The 19,481-nt window shown below is 37.4% G+C and overlaps 1 protein-coding gene across 1 annotated transcript in view; it reads right to left on the reverse strand.

Moving 5' to 3' along the window:
• LOC126106882 (nuclear factor related to kappa-B-binding protein) overlaps positions 1-19,481 on the reverse strand; it is a 194,237-nt gene that overhangs the window by 57,879 nt on the left and 116,877 nt on the right. Inside the window, exon 16 of the mRNA XM_049913296.1 lies at positions 7,337-7,489. Coding sequence (XP_049769253.1) covers positions 7,337-7,489 — 153 coding nt within the window. The remainder of the gene's footprint in view (positions 1-7,336; positions 7,490-19,481) is intronic.

The raw sequence follows: 19,481 nt of genomic DNA on the forward strand, positions 1-19,481 counted from the left end.
CAGACTTTACTTTATCACAATACGATCGTGCAAAAAAAGGTATCCATACACGTTATAAGTATATATGTCTATGTTCCACATCTTCTCCGAAACCACTTGACTAATTTCAACCAAAGTTGATAGACATACCACTTACCTTCTCAAAATTGCTGTGGGGGTAAGAATCACCTAGCTACCAAAGGGGTGAGAATGAGGATGAAAAAGAAGTGTAGCCCACAAAAACGCAAATATCCATACTTTATTCATCCAGTATTTGAGAATGAGAGCACTTAGTAATCAAATAATGCAAAATCCAGGATAGAACATAACAATGTTATGAGAAGGAAAGTTGCTATTCACCATATAGCCGAGATGTTGAGTCGCAGATAGGCACATCAAAAAGACTCTGTGGTTTCAGTTGCCTGAGACTGCAGTCACGTGTGTGTGTGTGTGTGTGTGTGTGTGTGTGTGTGTGTGTGTGTGTGTGGAGGGGTGGGGGGGTGCACACGCATATGTGTGTCTATTGTTGGCAAAGGCCTTAATGACCGAAAGCTTTAATTGTGAAAGTATTTTTGTAGAGGATGAAAGAAAGTCTTTTTGTAGAGCACTTATTAAGTTGCAACAAACTTTACACGCAATTTCAAACCTCTATGAAGCTTTTTCTCACTGACAAATCCCACAAAATGATGAAAGAAAACAGTTTATCACTTACCACATTTTCACTGTTCATATAGTAAAACTATGATGTTTTAATGTAGTACTTTTTTATTACTAACTGTGTTTGCAACACATTTCACAGACACTACCCATATATGCCACTGAATGTATCAATAAAACTATATCAGTGCACGGTACATATCTTAGGAGATGTGACATAATAAACATTGAGCTTCATGAAAATGAAACTGCAGGGCAAAATTCATTTGAAATGCAGGTGAAATCTAGCAAATATCTATTCAAGATCTATACAAACACTAATAATAAAACTGTAACCCATCATGTTTGTCTCTTTGAACACGCTAATCTCCAAAACTACCACACGAATTTTCATGGGGTTTCAGAAGTAACTTGAGTGCAGCTTGGGGGCTTCATATAGGCTGTATTTCATCAAAATCAGACCATGAAAAAAGATATACTAATTTAAATTTTTATCTAAAGTCATGATGTTTATCTGCTTGAAAACGCTAACCTCCAAACTAATTTTTATGGGGATTCACAGCTAACTTGAACGTAGCTCAGGGCAACATATAAGCCATATACGCTTTACTTCATCTAAATCAGATCAAGGGGGAATAAACATAATTTAAAGTTTTTTTTTCTAAAATCATTTGCTCAGTGTAGTAGTTCAGATGTTTACCTCAGTAAAATGATCATCACAGCATAGTACACCAAAGAACCAATAGACAGTGATGTCAGTTATGCAGCACAGCAAAGAACCAACAGATGATGTTGTTAGTTTTTTTAACTCAGTGACAAATGTATTTTCAGTAGTTAAGTAAGTGAAAGAATTATGTGCCGCAATCTTATCTTTATAAATACAAACTAATACTGAATTTATCTGGATTGAACATATGGTTTTACTGATTTGCTTCACATATTAAAAACTTAATGACTTTGCTTTGCATTTTTTGGCAGTTCTTATTTATACTCTTTGCTAGGAGAAAGGAATTGGCTGAGTTTGCTTTGCGATTTCAGTGCCTACTCATTACATTTTGATTTCACTTTGTTTACAGATAAAAATGTCTAGAAAACAGTTTTTCTAAATACACCAGAAAGTCTAAAAGACTGAGGATTATGCAGTCTCAAGGATCGAATGAAAATCATAAGGTGAGACTTGCTACAGTTCAAGAACATCAGGCTTTAACTTGCTTTTTGGAAACTCTTTCTGAAAGCGAGGCACAAAGTAACTCTGTTCATGAGCATAACACACTATCTTACTTCTCAGAAATCTTCACTCACAGAGAAAACTACTGAAAGAGTGAAAACCACCAAAGTTATGAGCATGTTCACACAGCTGCATCGTGGTCTCTCAAATGCAGTGACTGATCGGGAGTGTGACTGAGGACTGATTATGGGTGTCAATCATTATCTCGCAGCTCTGGAACATTTACACAGTCTGAGGAGCACTTAAGTAATGACTGAGATTGTCAAAATATTGCTAAAGCTTCAGAAAGTGATGATCACTAGCAGCGGCATTTAGAATTAGATATGGAAAATGCATGCATCAAGATTATGAGAATTTTAAAATGAGTGAAAGGGAGGGAATAGATAAGACTATGGCAGGCAGGGACAGAAGAACAGTGCCGAGCTCACCTAGACACACACTAATTTCATCTGAAGGTTCAGAAGAACCTCAAGAAAAGTTGTAAGGCATATAGAACTTATGTGGGTTTATAACACTGCAGGTCAAGATTGATCTATGAAGTCTTATATCTTATTTCTCTATAGCTTATTTGTATCTGTCAGTTGGTATGGAGAAACTGAGATTTCAGGCATTTCTTTATATAGTTTTGCATGATTAAGTCCCAACGCTATGCAAAGCTGTCATTTAGTTATGTGCACTTTGCGATGTTACGTTTTATTTTCCAATAATAAATCATATTTTTTCTGAATACCATTAAAATATAATGACGATAAATGTTTGAGGTCATTTGGAATAATATTTTAATAACTATGTAGATGACTTGACGTCATTATTTTACTCTTAGGAAAAAAAAGTGTTAATTGTGTGTTTATGAACAGTCAGTGTTGGGATCAGTGATTACGATTTGAGAAATAATTGATTTGACGAAGTACAATTGCACACAATCGCTTGGGGCGAATTACGACCTTGAAATTAATTGTAGATGTATGCAGGACAATTTTGTGATAAGCTAGTAAGCATTGCGAGTGTGTCGCAGTATCAAGACTGCTTTTGTGCTGCCGCTGGTTTGCTTTAAACTCACGAAAATACAATTAACAAGAATTCTTAATTATCATGAAAGGGTAGAATACTTGATGGTTATCCCATTGTTGAAGGGCCATTGTGGAGGACGTAAGTTTGGATAGAAAGATCAATTTCAAAATCCAAAATAAATCCTGTTGATTGATTAAGTAGCCTAGCAACCCAAAAGCTCATACGTGCTTATCAGCAGAAACAGTGTACTATTTTTCATGCACACATTTACACTCTAAATCGAGGTGTGAATGATTTGTGGGTGCAAAATAAGCATTTGAAAGCATTTGATTGAATAAAAGGAAAGATATAAAGAAGTTTATTTGTATATTTTGTTATTTCATGAACAGTAATATTTTCTTATAGCGGTGTACAGCCTTACATATTATTAATATTGTGACAAATTGATTGTAAGTGCTCTCATAACAAGTCGAGTTTTGGGCCTGATTAAAAGTAGCTGGTCTCAAAGATTAAGCGAAGAGTAAAATCACACTTAAATAATGCTGCATCGAAACCCACTATCTTTATTCTATATTAAGCTAGCTATTCTTGAATCAGGTTCAAAAATGGCTCTGAGCACTATGGGACTCAACATCTTAGGTCATAAGTCTTGAATCAGGTGATACCGTGGCCATGTAGTTGTGTGTTGTCAACAACAAATAGGTAAACACAAACATAAAATTTCTCATGCTCTGATATCGATGATGGAAAGAAGAGATGACAATGATGACATACACATATACATATACAAACGGTATAAGTGGCACCTTACAGTACATCACAACAACGTCACAGTATAGGTTGATAAGGAAAAAAGTGCATTTATATATAGACATGTAACTGATTATGCCACATCTGCTTCTATTGACAGAACAATCATAATACGTAAATTTTGTGGGGCTCTGAAATGGCAAGAAGAGATGGTTGGGACATGTTGCTCAAGTGGAAAAGTGCATATTGAGATTTAGTAAAATCTCTGCTGATAGTGACAATTCACAACCAAAACACTTTTTGTATAACATCTGTGCATACATAACATATTTCAAATTATGTTGTTTGGCACAAAACAAATAACAGAAGGACCATTCACACCTACCTTTTAGGGCCAGGTTTACCTCTTGCTTCCTGGAAATGAGCCCAAATTTCTTCAGATATATTTTGTTTCTAATTATGAAGAACAGTCACAAATTACAAACCAAAACTTTCCACAACTTAACAATGATCTGATTTCTCTGATAGAAAACATGGACATCAAGTGAAACCACATATTCACATTTTCAAAGCTGCTACAGAATCTATTCCACAAGGGAAAAATAATTATTATTATTGTCATTAGTGCATATAATTGACCTGCTGCTGGACATCTGGTCTGTCACAAATGAAGTTGCAGCTGTTTGGATTGATCAGGAATTCGAACAGTATGATATAGTACTGCGCACTCAAGATGATCACCTTCAATGCATTTATGAGACACATAGGTCTTATGATGCCCAACAGTACCCTTTCACTTATTGCCATGGAGAAGATTTTGGAGTGTATCAGGTCCTAACACAAGAATGCAAAAATAATCCCAACAATTTTATGCTCACCAGCTGCAAATAAGAGGATTCATTTTGCCTATTTGCAAAGATTTCGAAGACAGTTTAGCCAACTTAATGTCGATATGCACACCAAAATTGAGACTCAGCACTTAGTGTACATATGCATCAACCAGAGACTGTTACACAACTAAGATTATGAGCACTTGTGAGACACTATGCCAAAGGATGACAGCAAAGAAAACTTACACTAATTAGTGATCCTTCCATCTAGTTTAACCAGTAGCTCATGTTATATGCCCAAGCACGCACAGGGCGCTTTCTGTTATGTGTGGAAGTAGAGAAGGCCTGATCTGTTTATTACATTCACAACAAATCCAAAGTGAAATGAATAAATTCAGGAACATTTTGTTGGACAAGTATTATAAGAGCAACACAACATAATGGCTAGGGTATTCAACCCGGAATTGAATAGCTGATCAACAATATTGCAAAAGAAAACATTTTTGGGCCAGCTTAGTGATTCGTGTACAGTGCTGAGTAGCAAAAGCATGACCTGTCTCACTCACATATACTCCTATGGCTGGAAGAAAAAAATACATCCCAAATATGTCGATAAGCTGATAAGTGCTGAATTCCAGTGCTATAATACAGATCAAACACTGTGTTTGACATTGTAAAGGCAAAACAGATCATGGTCCTTGCAGAGCATCAGAGAGAAGATCTCCTTACAAGCAGAATGGCCAGCATTCTAAAAGATATCCAAGAACACTGGTTAAGCAAATAATAACAGGAGAAAATGGATACCCATTGTATAGTCAATGTTCACCTGAGCATGGTGGGTTTACAGCTAAAATAAGATCATGTGGCCAATAAATTATTTTGGGCAATACACGGGTTGTGCCCTATTCCCAAATATTATCTAAAATATTTCAAGCTAATGGAGAAATGTGCCACAATGTTGAATCTATTAAATATATCTGCAAGTATGTGGACAAGGCCAGTGACCAAGCCACATTTGCATTGAGAAATGGACATGATGAAGTCTCAAGGTTTCAATCAGCAGCATGGTGTATTTCGAGTTTCTCTATTAAAAAAAGACACCAGCCTCTGATGCATCTCAATGTACACTTTGAAGGAGGACAGTTAATATATATTAACCCTAAAAATATTAAAGAACAGCTAGAAAACAACATCACTGGTATACTTTCGGCTTTGTGAAACTGATGATTTTGCAAAAATAATGTTGTACTATGAAGTTCCACCATACTATACTTACAACAAATAGTGCGGTGTTGTCAATTGTGGAGGGCATGGCAGAGCTGTGGATGGCGAGCCCGGGAATGTTTGATAAACGTGTTATTGGAAGTTTGTCCATGGTTCATTTGAAAACTGCTGACATTTCTATTTGCACCTGATTTTACGTATGGTAAGGAGACTTACTAATGGTGTCGAATATCTAAGTTACTGAGATGCTTGCCAAGAGCAAAACCTACCTGATGATACCAGGCACTGGGATGACACACTGGCTGAAGCAAAAATTAGTGACAGTCCACATAACTTGTATCATATATTTGCCTTTTCCCTATATTTTGTGCCCTTTTTGATGCTGTAGTGTTGTGGCTAAAATATCAGAATAAACTGACAGAAGAATTTTGTAGGAATATTGGACAAAATATTGAAGATGAACTGAATGATAGATCAAGTAAGAGTGTTCTTAATCAATGCTTCATGCCTACTCAAAATTCGGTTACGACTATAGGAGGAAATCCTCTCTGTAAGTATGGTTTGCAAGCACCATTACCAGAAGGCGAACACATCAATAGAGAGTGCACTGTGGAAAAAAGTTATAATGCAGCAGAACTTACAGAAACCTTGCAAGATGGCACCCAAAATATAATGGAAAAACAGCATATGTTTTCGAATGTGTTTATCAGAGTGTCAACAATGATACAGGAGAAATTCTGTTTTTGGATGCACCTGGTGGGGCAGGTGAGTGAGTTTTTATAACCTGAATCTTGCTTTTTCCTAAATACTCACCATCTCACTTTAAATGTGTACAACTATCAGTGAGCTTATGTTATTCCATGTTGGAAAAAAAAAAAAAGCAAAAGGTCAGACACTGCGTGACGCGGGCGTCGAACTTCATGTCATTGCCTTTTGCACTGCTAGCTCTACATGTCTTTCTCCCATATTAGTGAGGCAAACAACCTTTTCATCACGTCCTCAATCATATTATATCAGACATTGTATACAAAGAGGCTTTATAAGTCAAAAATAAATTTCACTTGTACAAAGTCTCCAGCACAGTTATTAATAAATACCCAGGCAATGACAGATTTCTCAGCTAGTATATAAAACAAGACATAGGAGACACAGTTAAAATGTTAAACTTCATGGACAGTCGTGAAAAAATAGCAAAATGTAAACATAGGGATCAAACACTGAAACATTTGGGATTGAATAACAACAATATGAAATAACTGCCACAATGAGAAGACACTGAGTGGCAGACAAGAAGACTGGATATTTTACGCAACTGGACAGAGTCCTCCTCCAGATGCAGAAAATCACCACATCCCCCCCCCCCCTCCACACACACACACATTTATTCATACATGTACTACTCACTCACACATGGCCAAGAGTTTGACATTAGTGTCCAGAGACGACATGGGCATGCTCGTGCAGGCGGGCATTCGTATGCGTGTGTGTGTGTGTTTTTTGGACGCACCTGGTGTGACCGAGTTCTTATACCCTGAATACTGCTTATTCCTAACAATTTGTGTGTGTTTTTCTACATCTGAAGGAGGACTTTGTCCGATAGCTTATACTGTCTAACTATAACCTACCCATTTCACAAACATAGAGAGCTTTCATTTACCTGTTGCAGATTAACAACTTGTTGCCCCGCAACCTGTCGAACCAGAGGGGAGGTGACGGTGGTGGCAATGCCGGTGCCCGCTACAACCTGTCCTCCTGAAAGCGACACATTGCCGCCCGCCATTGTCGTCATGAGACTCGCTGCTGTGATCGGCTGTCAGAAAATAGAGCCTACATTAGCAGCAGTAGTAGTGACAATACAGAGGAACACTGCAACACAAACAATACTGACCCATTCAGACAACTCAGCTTTCCAAAAGAATTACTGGCCCAAAGATGGGCCACTTAATCAGGTGCATGAGAAGGGTCAAGGAATCAACTGCATCTTTACTGTAGGACAGCACAGAAAGCCTAAACTGGCACTGTAGCACAGTAAATAGAAATGAGTTCATTCTAATAGAAGTCCACTGTTTTACCGCTTTGTTGTAAAGACAGTGTGAACAGATATTCTAGATAAAATAAGGAAAGTATACATTAGGCTCACTGTAAGAATGAAAAACAATTTTGTGTTTTAGAACTTCATGAGCTCCTGTTACAAGTACACAGTCAAGTCCCGAATAAATTAAATGCCCATCACACTGACCCATCTAACTAATTATTTTCTAATATGATATTGGGAAGTCACGGATGGAATACCAACAACTGAAGGAATAAAGGTAACTGCCTATGATATAGTACCTGAGGCACTGAGCAGTCATCAGGTACATAAACAAGATTGAAATTGTTCCTAATTTCAGGCATTGTCCTCACTTCGAGCTAATTAACTAACTAACTGACCGACTGACTAACTCACACACACATAGTGTTTGAGCAGAGGACATGCAATCTGTCATGACAATGATGCACGCAAACAAGTGTATGTGTGCATTTTTGACAATCAGTTAGCTCTCAGAATCAATTTGCCTGAAAGCTTAGCAATGATTTTAATTAAGTTTATGTATCTACAGCATTACTCGTTGCCATTATTTCCTTCATTATATGTATAAATTATGTAATAAGTCAAAAATAAAAGCTTTTTTCTCTCTCTCCTTCCCCCCCCCCCCCCCCCCCCCCCCCCCCAATAAGGCATTAACGATAAGTAGAAACTGATTTACATGTTGGTTTTTCTATGAATCAGTTAAATATGGTATCTAATAGTCAACTGTCCTTTGAAGATGTCTTCCTATTTTCTTAAAAATCATTTTGTTTATTGAGAGAGAGAGAGCTTCTTTCTGTTTATTTTCACTTCCTAAAATTTTCTATGTAAGACCATTTCTTTGTCACCTAGTTTCACTGGGCGACACTTTTATAGTTATTAGAAAGGCATCGTCATAATTTAACTTATTTTATGTGGGAAACAAACAACTGTAAACTGTATCTCAACACCCAATGTTTGTAAACAGCAAATATAACAATAGCAGATGAGAGACCGTTACTGAAAAAATGAAAAGAAATGTATAAATATTATTCAGTGGTGAATTAGAAGTAATATAGTAATTGAAAGCAGAGTTTGGAATTATACACATTTTAGTCAAACAATGGAAAATCCAGGATGGAATGTAACAATACCAGAGAAGGAAAATTGCTACTCAGCATATAGTGGAGATGCTGAGTAGCAATAGGCACAATAAAAAGATTCACACACTCATAGCTTTCAGCCATTAAGGCCTTTGTCAGCCTCACGCAAATGCAACTTGCAGACAAGGCTGCAGTCTCAGAGAGGTGAAACTACACTAGTTTCAGCTCTCTGAGACTGCAGACGTGTGTGCAAGTTGTGTGTGTGTGTGTGTGTGTGTGTGTGTGTGTGTGTGTGTGTGTGTGTGTGTGTGTGTGTGTGTGTGTGTACCGCTGACAAAGGCCTTAATGGCTGAAAGCTATGAGTGGGTGAATCTTTTTATTGTGCCTATCGCGTCTCAGCATCTACACATTTTAGTCAGGTAGAGATTACAAATCAAAATGATGGGAAAATATGGAAAGGAGAAACAGATATTTTCCACATAAAGGAGGCACTGATCACAGACAGGCACAGTGAAAAACAATGTTAGAATACTAGCCTGTAACTCAATGTCTTCTCTATGTGATGAGTATCCTCTTCATATTGTTGACATTCCATCCTGGGCTTTCACTATTTGACAATTATGGGTGAATATAGAGTAAACAAGTTTGCCTGTACTCTGAAACTTAGCATAATTTATATGAGAGGATTGAATTGTCAGATTATCTGGAAAGATTTTTCGCATACTGCTGTGTTTCGGGCAGTGATGGTCACACAGCTTCTTGAAATAGTATGCACCTCTTACTAAAAATGTCTGAAAGATGTAATTATTTTGTGCTCTCACCACAATCAGTGTGCTTTTGTAGGAAATATAAGCTGCTCAGAGCTGACAAATGGAAGGCTGTTTGGGACTACAGCTATTATTTCACCAAACACTTACAAGTATACTTGACACACAGATGTTATTACACCTATCACAACTTTCATGTCATATGCTAAAAAATCAAGATCTTCTTCATGACATTCCTTCATGTAAGAAATTGATTGGCAGTTTCTTTTACCTATTTTCCAGGAATATTTCATAAATTTAAAACATTTATCTTTTGGATAGGTGAGTAACCAAATTGAAATTGTTTTTTGTAACTCACAATCCAACATCAATATCTTCTGCTAAGAGTGAAACAAACTACTTTTGCAAGAGATTATAAAATAACGTGGGAATGCCAAAATACTTCCCTTGTCTTGACACACAAACATCTTGAATAGCTGAATTCTAGTAATTAAGCAATTGCCACAAATTAGTAAACACTTTGGGTTCCCATTTCCAACCAATAAAGCAATATTGCCATAAACCACATCATTTTGCATGTCACGGCCACAATGTAATGAGAAACATGACCAAGTCATTCAACAATGGGCTAACCACACAGTAACAGGAGAAAGTTTAATACAAGAATTAGCTTATTAATAATCTAATAGGAGAGCCTATTTTTTTTACATTGGGCTCACATAAACCCATATCTAGAAAAAAAAAGGGAAAGTATGGAGAATTTATTCTTAATTTTGCATGTTTGACTTTCCACATGTTTTACCAAAAAATTTAGTTTTGAAGGTCATCCATAAAGTATGTTGTGATACGGTATGAGAAAAAAATATATATGTATGTACACAAAAATGGTAATAACAAAAATGCATGGTGTGCATGTAAGTATTTACATTCCACTACTTGTGTGCAAAACTGCCTCCACATGTGAGATCTGTTTTGTGATATAGGAATAGTTTTTGTGCTCCCTTACCAAAGTAATTTGCCATTTTTGACAAAAAGCAGCTGCTAAAAATATCTTTGACATTCCCCTGCAAGTGTCATCCAATGATAAATTATCTGAGAAGCAGAAAGAAATGAAAACCACAAGCAGACAGATTACAACTGTAGGCTGAGGGAATTAGTCCCAGACAACAGCCATGGAGGACTTGTAGTGCACAGAATCTGGTGGTAAGCAATACATATCAATTATTGAGGATTACTCTTTGCACATTAAAAGCCAGACAGTGTCACACTTCACACATTAAAAATATAATCACTGACAATCACTTGTAGTGCCCATTCCAATAACAATTTTCTACATAAAATGCACCACTGTTCACACTCAAGGCAAAATGAAATGTAAGTTGTACACATCATTACCCAAAACAACAATATTTAATATTGTATAGATTGTGGTTGACATCTTCCACAAATGTTAGGAATTGCATCATGTAATACACAGACAACAGTAATTATTTTTCATTTTGATTATTGATTTCAGTCAAATTCAGATCATCCCTGCACCATAAAACGATCTACCTAACTGCGCAGTCTATAATTACAATAACTAATCTTTCTTGAAATGTTCTATTTACATACAACAAACATGTACTCCATTGCAATTCTTCACGTTTTCCAGGTGTAATGGGTATTCTGTGAAGTTTTTTGGCAGACAACTGATCAGTCACCTTCAGGTGAGTGTAAACATTCACACAAAAATGTACTCTGTCTTGCAATGTGAATTTTTATATGTTTGTTATAACATGTTATACTTAACAGAATTTTTCAACAATGATTAGTTATTGCAGTTGTGGAATGCACATTTGAATACATCTTTTATGGTCTGTAAATGGTCTGAATCTCACAAATTGCTAGTCAAAATAAAAAACAAGTACCACTGTGTGTTACCTGATGCAGTTCCTAACATCATATTCTGTGTGGAGCAAGCACAAAATGGCAGCCACATGGAAATACTATGTGATTCACCTGTGAAACTTACTTTGTGGGTGACCGATCACAGTCAGAGAATTCATTACAAAGTTCAGTTGGCCTTCAAAAAAATTCATTGATTACAATTCACATAGAATTGTCAGTGGGCTATTGTTTGCAGTTTTTGACAAGAAACATTCCATAAATAATTGTTTCTCTTGAAGATATACTATCTCAATTTAAAATACTCAGCACGAGAATGACTATCAACCAAAGTTTTGGTTTGCATATTTTCATTGCCTTCTAGTAGGATGAAAAACTATACAGTTCAAAAAACAGTAGTTATATTTCTGTAAAGACATACATTATTACTAGTGTGTCTCCAGCTGTTCAAGCAAGTTGTTCCCATTTTATCCACAGTATTTCAATGACCGACTCAGTTGCTGCACATTGTGCTGTTATATGTACTCATTGCCTGGACTCCAACAGCTGGGTTGGTCGTTGAAATACGAGATGTGTTCAAAAAGTATCAATCAAACATTCTCCTTTCCACATAAACCAGTGGAGACTCTCTTCAGTTGGAGATGTGGGGGAAAGGGCGAATGGGGTGGGAGAACATTTTTGTGCAGTCATGAATTTTTCCCCACAGCGGTGGCCAAACTGATCACCATTCCAGAAGACACGTTCCAGAAGTGTTTCCAACAATGGCAGGAGTACTGGGAGAATTGTATGTATTATCAAGGAGTCTACTTTAAAGGGGACAACAGCTCTGAACCTCCAATTAACAACCGAGTGAGGTGGCGCAGTGGTTAGCACACTGGACTCACATTCGGGAGGACGATGGTTCAATCCCGTCTCCGGCCATCCTGATTTAGGTTTTCCGTGATTTCCCTAAATTGGTTCAGGCAAATGCCGGGATGGTTCCTTTGAAAGGGCACGGCCGATTTCCTTCCCCATCCTTCTCTCACCCGAGCTTGCGCTCCGTCTCTAATGACCTCGTTGTCGACGGGACGTTAAACACTAATATCCATCCTCCTCCAATTACCAAATGTATTTCAACCAACCAAAGGTTTCATACTTTTTTAATATTGTGCATAAAATGGAAACACCTGGAAGCACACTGTTAATGCATCACACAAAGAAAGCCTGACACATCAGGGACTATTACATCATGAGAACCTAGATTGGGAAATAATGTGTAAACGTCAGGGTTAAGTAAAAAATACTATATTTGCAAACTTTAGTTCTATACAAGTGACACACTTTTGGATTATTTCTACAATGGGAGCTTCTACAGTGAAAGAATAATTTGATTTTTATCACCCATGGGTACGACACCGACCCCACAGTTTGTGATGTAAATATTAGGGAAGTCTAGCAGAAGCTTTAAAACTAGTGACAATTCATTCTCTTGAAATATTTATTTTTCCTCACGATAGCATACAAGGCTTATTCAGTTCACTGTCAGATCACACCAAGACTGAAAAGCTACTACACTAAACTAAATATTTTGAGAGAATAAAATTTTGAGAGCATAAAATATTTTGAGAGAATAAATCTTGAGTTGTCACTGTTTGTACTAAAATTACCTCAAGTAATAATAATTTATGAGTTATCTGTAACTACTGGCAATATTTTGGTACTTAAAATCAACTTTATAAACACTACAAGTAAATTCTGACTTACGTTTGGCTTTCCTGTAGGAGCTGAAGGTCTTTATGAAATGCAACCTGAGCTTGGTGGTGTACAAACAATACACATACACCATTCAGTCATGCAACAATGTGTACATTACATGTACCTCACTAAATATGCTACACAGCACATCAGACTGCTCTGATACAAACTACAAGAAAATAGATGACCTACAGTTAATTTCTTCATTTTCACACTTTCTCACCAAAATGTAGCTAGCATGCAGATAACAACATACATAAATGAATAAATAAAAGACTTCAAACATTAAAATATGCTGCATAATTCACAGTCCAGTGCTAAAGTTCTGCCAATGACAGTTAATGAGCGCTTTCTGGCAGTGACTGCATTCTAAGATAAAGTGAAGAGCTCTCTGAGCACTTCTTGGCAGTACAGGTGCCAATATTAAATTGAATGCTAACAAAACTATTAAGCATCAGTAGAAAGCTATAGCTAGCTCCAAGATTGGTTGTGAAAGGACACCCCCTCCTTTTTTTTTAAATTAGAAATATACAACAGTCCCCTGGCTCCAGATAATACCACCATGTTTAGGGTTACAGTCAAGGCAGAGAAGGCAGAATAAGCTTTCTTTCCAGTTATGGAGATGGTGCTACACTATCAGCACAACTCCGAAGACACAGACTGTCAATCTGGATTGTGACTGAATATCATATATACACGAATAATCTGCACCATCAAATAATCCACATACTGTAATTTAAGAGAAAGGGGGGAGGGGGAGAATTAGCTTTAATTTGTATTTCGTTTAAAAAAAATTATTCTAACATAATAATTCTAATGATCATCACTTTCATCATCTCCTCTAGTGGAAGAACCACTGTTGTTGCCATCTTCTCACAGAGCGTCGTCTTTGGTTCAGTCCAATGAAGTTGCGATTCCACATTTTCTGAATGATTTTTAGATTTTCTGAAGGATTTTTCCACCAGTGCACATTTCACACACTCACAAATTTGGGACAAATCTGCTCACTTGATTTTTCCCCTTGGCTTGAACTTGTAATGCACCACGGCAAAATTTCCGAACATGCATCTCCCAGTCAACCACAAAATCATTTCCATCCACCCTTTCGGATTCACACTCATCAATATGCCTTTCACTGATATTTTCGGAACAGTTTACCTTTTAAATATGAGGCGTGTTTTTTAAGTAAGTACCGTTTTGCCACACCGCGGCCGCAGCGCTGCGGTCGGCATTCTGCACATGCGCTCTGGGTACCTACATCTGTTGTCTACGCACTGACGCCATTACAGTCTGATTCTTCCTTGTTCTTGTTGTGTACTGAGTGTTTAAGATGCCTCCGATAATTGTGAGTCCCGCCGACTGTGAAGTATGGGCTGTTATAAGATTTCTTAGTGCTAATGGCCTAAAAGCGCTCGATATTCATCGTGAGATCTGTGCAGTTTACGGAGCAAACATTATGAGTGATGGAATGGTAAGAAAGTGGGTGAGAGCATTTGAACACGGCCACACAAATGTGCACTATGAACAACGGAGTGGGCGTTCTTTGGTCGTTAATGAAAGTTTGGTGCAGGAAGTGGACAATAAGGTGAGAGAAAACAGACGCTTCATGATTTCCTCCTTGTGGGATGACTTTCCTAATGTTTCTCATAGTGTTTTGTATGCCACTGTGACCGAGCACTTGAATTACCAAAAATTGTGCGCACGTTGGGTACCATAAATGTTGACAGATGTGCACAAAACCGAACGTTTAGACAGTGCATTGACTTTCCTTGAGCGGTACCACAACGATGGTGATTATTTCTTAAGCCAAATTGTTACGGGCGATGAAACATTGGTGGCCTATGTCACAACAGAATCAAAGCAACAGTCCAGGGAATGGCGGCATTCAGATTCACCCTGAAAAGTGAAGTTTAAGCAAACAATTTCTGCCTGGAAAATCATGTGCACTGTTTTTTGGGACAGAAAAGGAGTATTGCTTGTGGAATTTCTGCCTCATAATGAGACAATCAATGCAGCAGCTTACTGTAAGACATTGCACAATCTGCACCATTCAGTTCAGAACAAAAGACGTGGCAAGTTGAGCAAGGGCATCATTTTGCTGCAAGACAATGCCCGTCTGCATGTGGTGAATCAGACCAAAGATCTCATCACATCTTTTCAATGGGAAACTCTAGATCATCCTCCGTACAGCCCCAATCCTGCATCCCGTGACTACCATCTGTTCCTGCACTTGAAGAAACACCTGGGCAGTCAGCGTCTTTAAGACAATGACGAAGTCAAAACAGTGGTGATGCAGTGGTTAACAAGTCAGGCGGCAGACTTCTATGAGAAGGGTATTCAAAAACTGGTACAACATTATGACAAGTGCCACAATATTGACAGAAATTATGTAGAAAAGTAGATTAAGGTACAGGCTTTCATGTAAAAATAAAATTTTTGAGATATCTTAGCACGTCTTTTTTTAATTTCAAAGTGGTACTTACTTAAAAAAACACGCATCATATCACATAAGGTGCAACTTATGCCCATCGCCAGTTACACATATCACTGTACACGTCTGCTTCTCACTGCTGCCAGTTCGTCTCATGACGTTGATCCCCTCTCCAGTTCACAGTGTTGTCGAGGGGCATCTCAAAATAGAGTGGCATTTGATCTGTGTCACCAATTTGCTAGAAGCCTAATGCATTTTGATTGAAAAATCTTGATAGTCAGCCCTGGCTAGCTTTGAAACCGGTGATGCCTAATTCTTTGACAAAAGCCAATGCTTTAAGTTGGCACATTTCACTAGTCACAGCATATCCATATTGTCGCTTCTCATTTACGTAATTGCAGAGCCTTTTTTCCAGGTCTGGATACTTCACTGTTTGGTTGCGACATCCCCAGTCATTACTAGTCATTTCTTGAAGCTGCGTTTTGTTCTCTCGTCAGCTACAAATACAGCCCTCGGCTTGCATTACATTTTCTTCCTGCTGCATGGTTTCCAATGCTCTCTGCTTCTGCAATAATTTTCAGTTTTTCTTTAGCTGTGTGCGAGCAATAATTAGAACATGTAGCCATGATTAACTAGTTAACAAACAGTTAATACTTCACTTCTAATGTGCTACTGATGTGCCACAGAGCGAGGCCGCAACAGCACTATAGTATAACGGGGTCTATTGCAGGAGACGGAACTGTACCAACCTTATTAAAATTAATCCGCACACCCCAGTTTTTCGTCTTTAAATTTGGGAAAAATATGTGCAGATTATTTGTGTATATACAGTATTTACTAGCATGGTCAGAATGCTTTAAATGGCAGTAAAACTGTGGAGTGTGAGGCAACAGGAAGCCACCCACATTATTTCCTACGTAGAGCAACTATGGAGCACGCAAATAATAATTTTTACATTGTCAATCGTGGAACTCAGAAACTGAGTTTTGAGAAGAGTACAAATGAGGTGACTCAGGTTGAAATCCAGGGGAAGCCTACTGAGTGAAGAAACAAATGAAACTAGGAACATGAAATGCCAGAACACTACTAAAGATAAGGCAATTAGAAGACCTGAAAATTATTATGAACTATAATGACACTGACATTTTAGGACTGTGCGAAACCAGATGACAAGAGTAAGGAAATATAACAGTGACACAATAAGAGTAATGTGTCCTGGAGAAGGAAAACAAGGCAGAAATGTGGGAGCAACCATGGTGGAGAAAAAATAGGAACATAATGAAATGAACACCTATCATGTAAATGATAGATTAATGATAAGATTGCAACTGAACCACCAACTTACACAAATTCATTTACGAACATCAGCACATGACGAAGCGGAGACTGATGAAAGTATGAAACATAGGAGAGTTAATAAAAATAACAAGAGACAAGCACAATCATAATGGGAGATTATCACGTCATAGCGAGGAGTGATCTCGAGAGGGCGACGTGTCTACTTGAGTTTTGTAAGGAATGTGACAGGATGATAAGAAACACAGCCTTTAAAGCATGTGAAAGAATGAGGCACATGTGAAAGCTCCAAGCCATAATAACAGGTATCAACTCAATTTTATATTAGTGAAGAGAAGGTATAGAAAGACAATAAAGTCCATACATAGCAATCCAGGACTAGGCATAGGTGGTAATGATCATGTGTCAGTTTTATCGAAATATAATTTAAAAATTAACAAAACCCAGAAGGTTAACACAAAAAGATGGAATACTGAAAAACTCAAAGAACCAGTAATAAGAAACAAGTATGCTAGAAGAACAACCAACCTTACTAACAGCAATAAACTCGCCACAGACAAAGTCAGTCGTAACCTGCACAAGAAAACCTTTGTTTGTCTCACTTTACTGGTTCTGACAGTTTAAACTGTCATTTACAGAAGTGAAACAGGTTGAAATCATTAAAAAACCAATGTCAAAAATAGGAATCAGACAGTTGTGTCCTACAAAGGATTGGCAAAAAATACATACATAAAGCAAATATGTTAAAAGCAAATGTACAAAGATTGAATAGTAGAAGTAAAAAGGTCTAGAAAAACAGACGTAAAAGAGTTAAGCTTAAGAACCACAACATACCTTTGCTACAGAGCCCATGAAACACAGTGACATCTCTAAAAATATATCACACATGCGATGAGTGGGGAATGATTAACTGTCAAATTTCAAATTGTACATAGTATGAGTCAGAAAAGTCAGCCACCAAATTGATGACGTGAATGCCATTGAACACGCTTATATACAAAGAGGGAGCACTGGTGTACATACAAACTAATTTTACATTCTGCGACAGCTGACACGCAAGTATGCATTAAACTGTGTAAAACCATATAAAATGTTTAGCAAAAGATAGTAAACAATTGACTAGTGTTAAGCAAACAGACACATAAAAATAACATCATTACTATGTAAAGGGATAAATGAAGGAAGGTGAACTGTTCAAATTTTATCATCATTTTATGATGGTACCATAAGCCACTGGAACAGTGGTGATGTGTAGAACTGTTCAGTATCCTGGAGACAAGGCTGGCTGCTGGAAATACGTCAGAAGGAACTATGAGTGCACTGCAGTCTGGCTTCGATTGCAGGAAGTGGACAACACGTGTCGAAGGCCTAAGAGGGGCCCCAGCGTGTGTTTACAAGTTTATTTACTGTGTGGAAACGTGTCTGTAGTTCATCTAGATGCTAATTAAAACTGAAAATCAAATTTACATATGAAACAGAAAATGAGTTGTATGAATTTAGTTTCCTCAACCTTAAATTGTGGCTGGCAGACGGAAAAATTAAGTTTTGACATCCATAGGAAATCTTTACAGCAGATAACATCATCCCTGCTTCTTCCTGTCACTCATTTGGGCACAAAATGCCATTTTTTCATGCTATGACTGACCGTACATTTGAAATTCCTCTTAGTCCTTCTGCTATTGCCACAGAGCTTGACAACTGTAAGTACACTGCTGTCAACAATGGGTATCCAGCTAGTCTTGTGCAAAAACTATACAAGGAGAAAACTAGTAAGCATACCAATCTTTCTTTACTTAATGAAGATGGTGTCATTGGGAAAAATATTTTACAATCTTTCCTGGGGTCAAGTTGTATCGGATTGCTAAGTTGTTATCAAAATATGACCCCAATGTGCAGATTTCCACTAAAAATGTCACTATGCTGGTGTTTATACATAATGAGAGACCTACAACCACGGAATATCTCAAATGGGGAATAAATAAAATTCACTGAAATGTGCGCCCAAGCTTTTATATAGGACAAACATGGAGAGCTTTTAAAATCCACTTTTGCGAGCATGTACTCAACAAAGATGGCGAGGATTCTTACAAGTCAGCTTTTGCAGAACATCTTAAAACTGATAAACACACTTACTCCCTTCCATCATTACTTGACATGGAAATTTTGCATACAGCTGACAAAGGGTGCAAAATGAATCTTTTAGAAGACATTGAAATTCATAAATATTCCTGTCTTAACTCTAAGGATTTGGCTGAATGATCAACTCACACTGAAAAAAGGGTTGGTTTTTGGCTGTATAGATTACCTGTTAAAAGGATTACAGTGACCTACTTTATGTCCTACTTTTTTTTATCTGATTATACAGTTGTAGCTGGCTGGCTCACAGATTTTAAAGTAATTTTATTATATCTTTTCTATCCAATATATACAAAACTTTTAATGGGTAACTGTCACATGCTGACCTTTTAAACACCTACCAATGTTTATTAGTTCCTGCATACCAACTTTTACTTAGCATCTAGATATGCTACAGG

This window comes from Schistocerca cancellata, chromosome 10 (genome assembly GCF_023864275.1).
Source record: "Schistocerca cancellata isolate TAMUIC-IGC-003103 chromosome 10, iqSchCanc2.1, whole genome shotgun sequence".
NCBI lineage: Eukaryota > Metazoa > Arthropoda > Insecta > Orthoptera > Acrididae > Schistocerca > Schistocerca cancellata.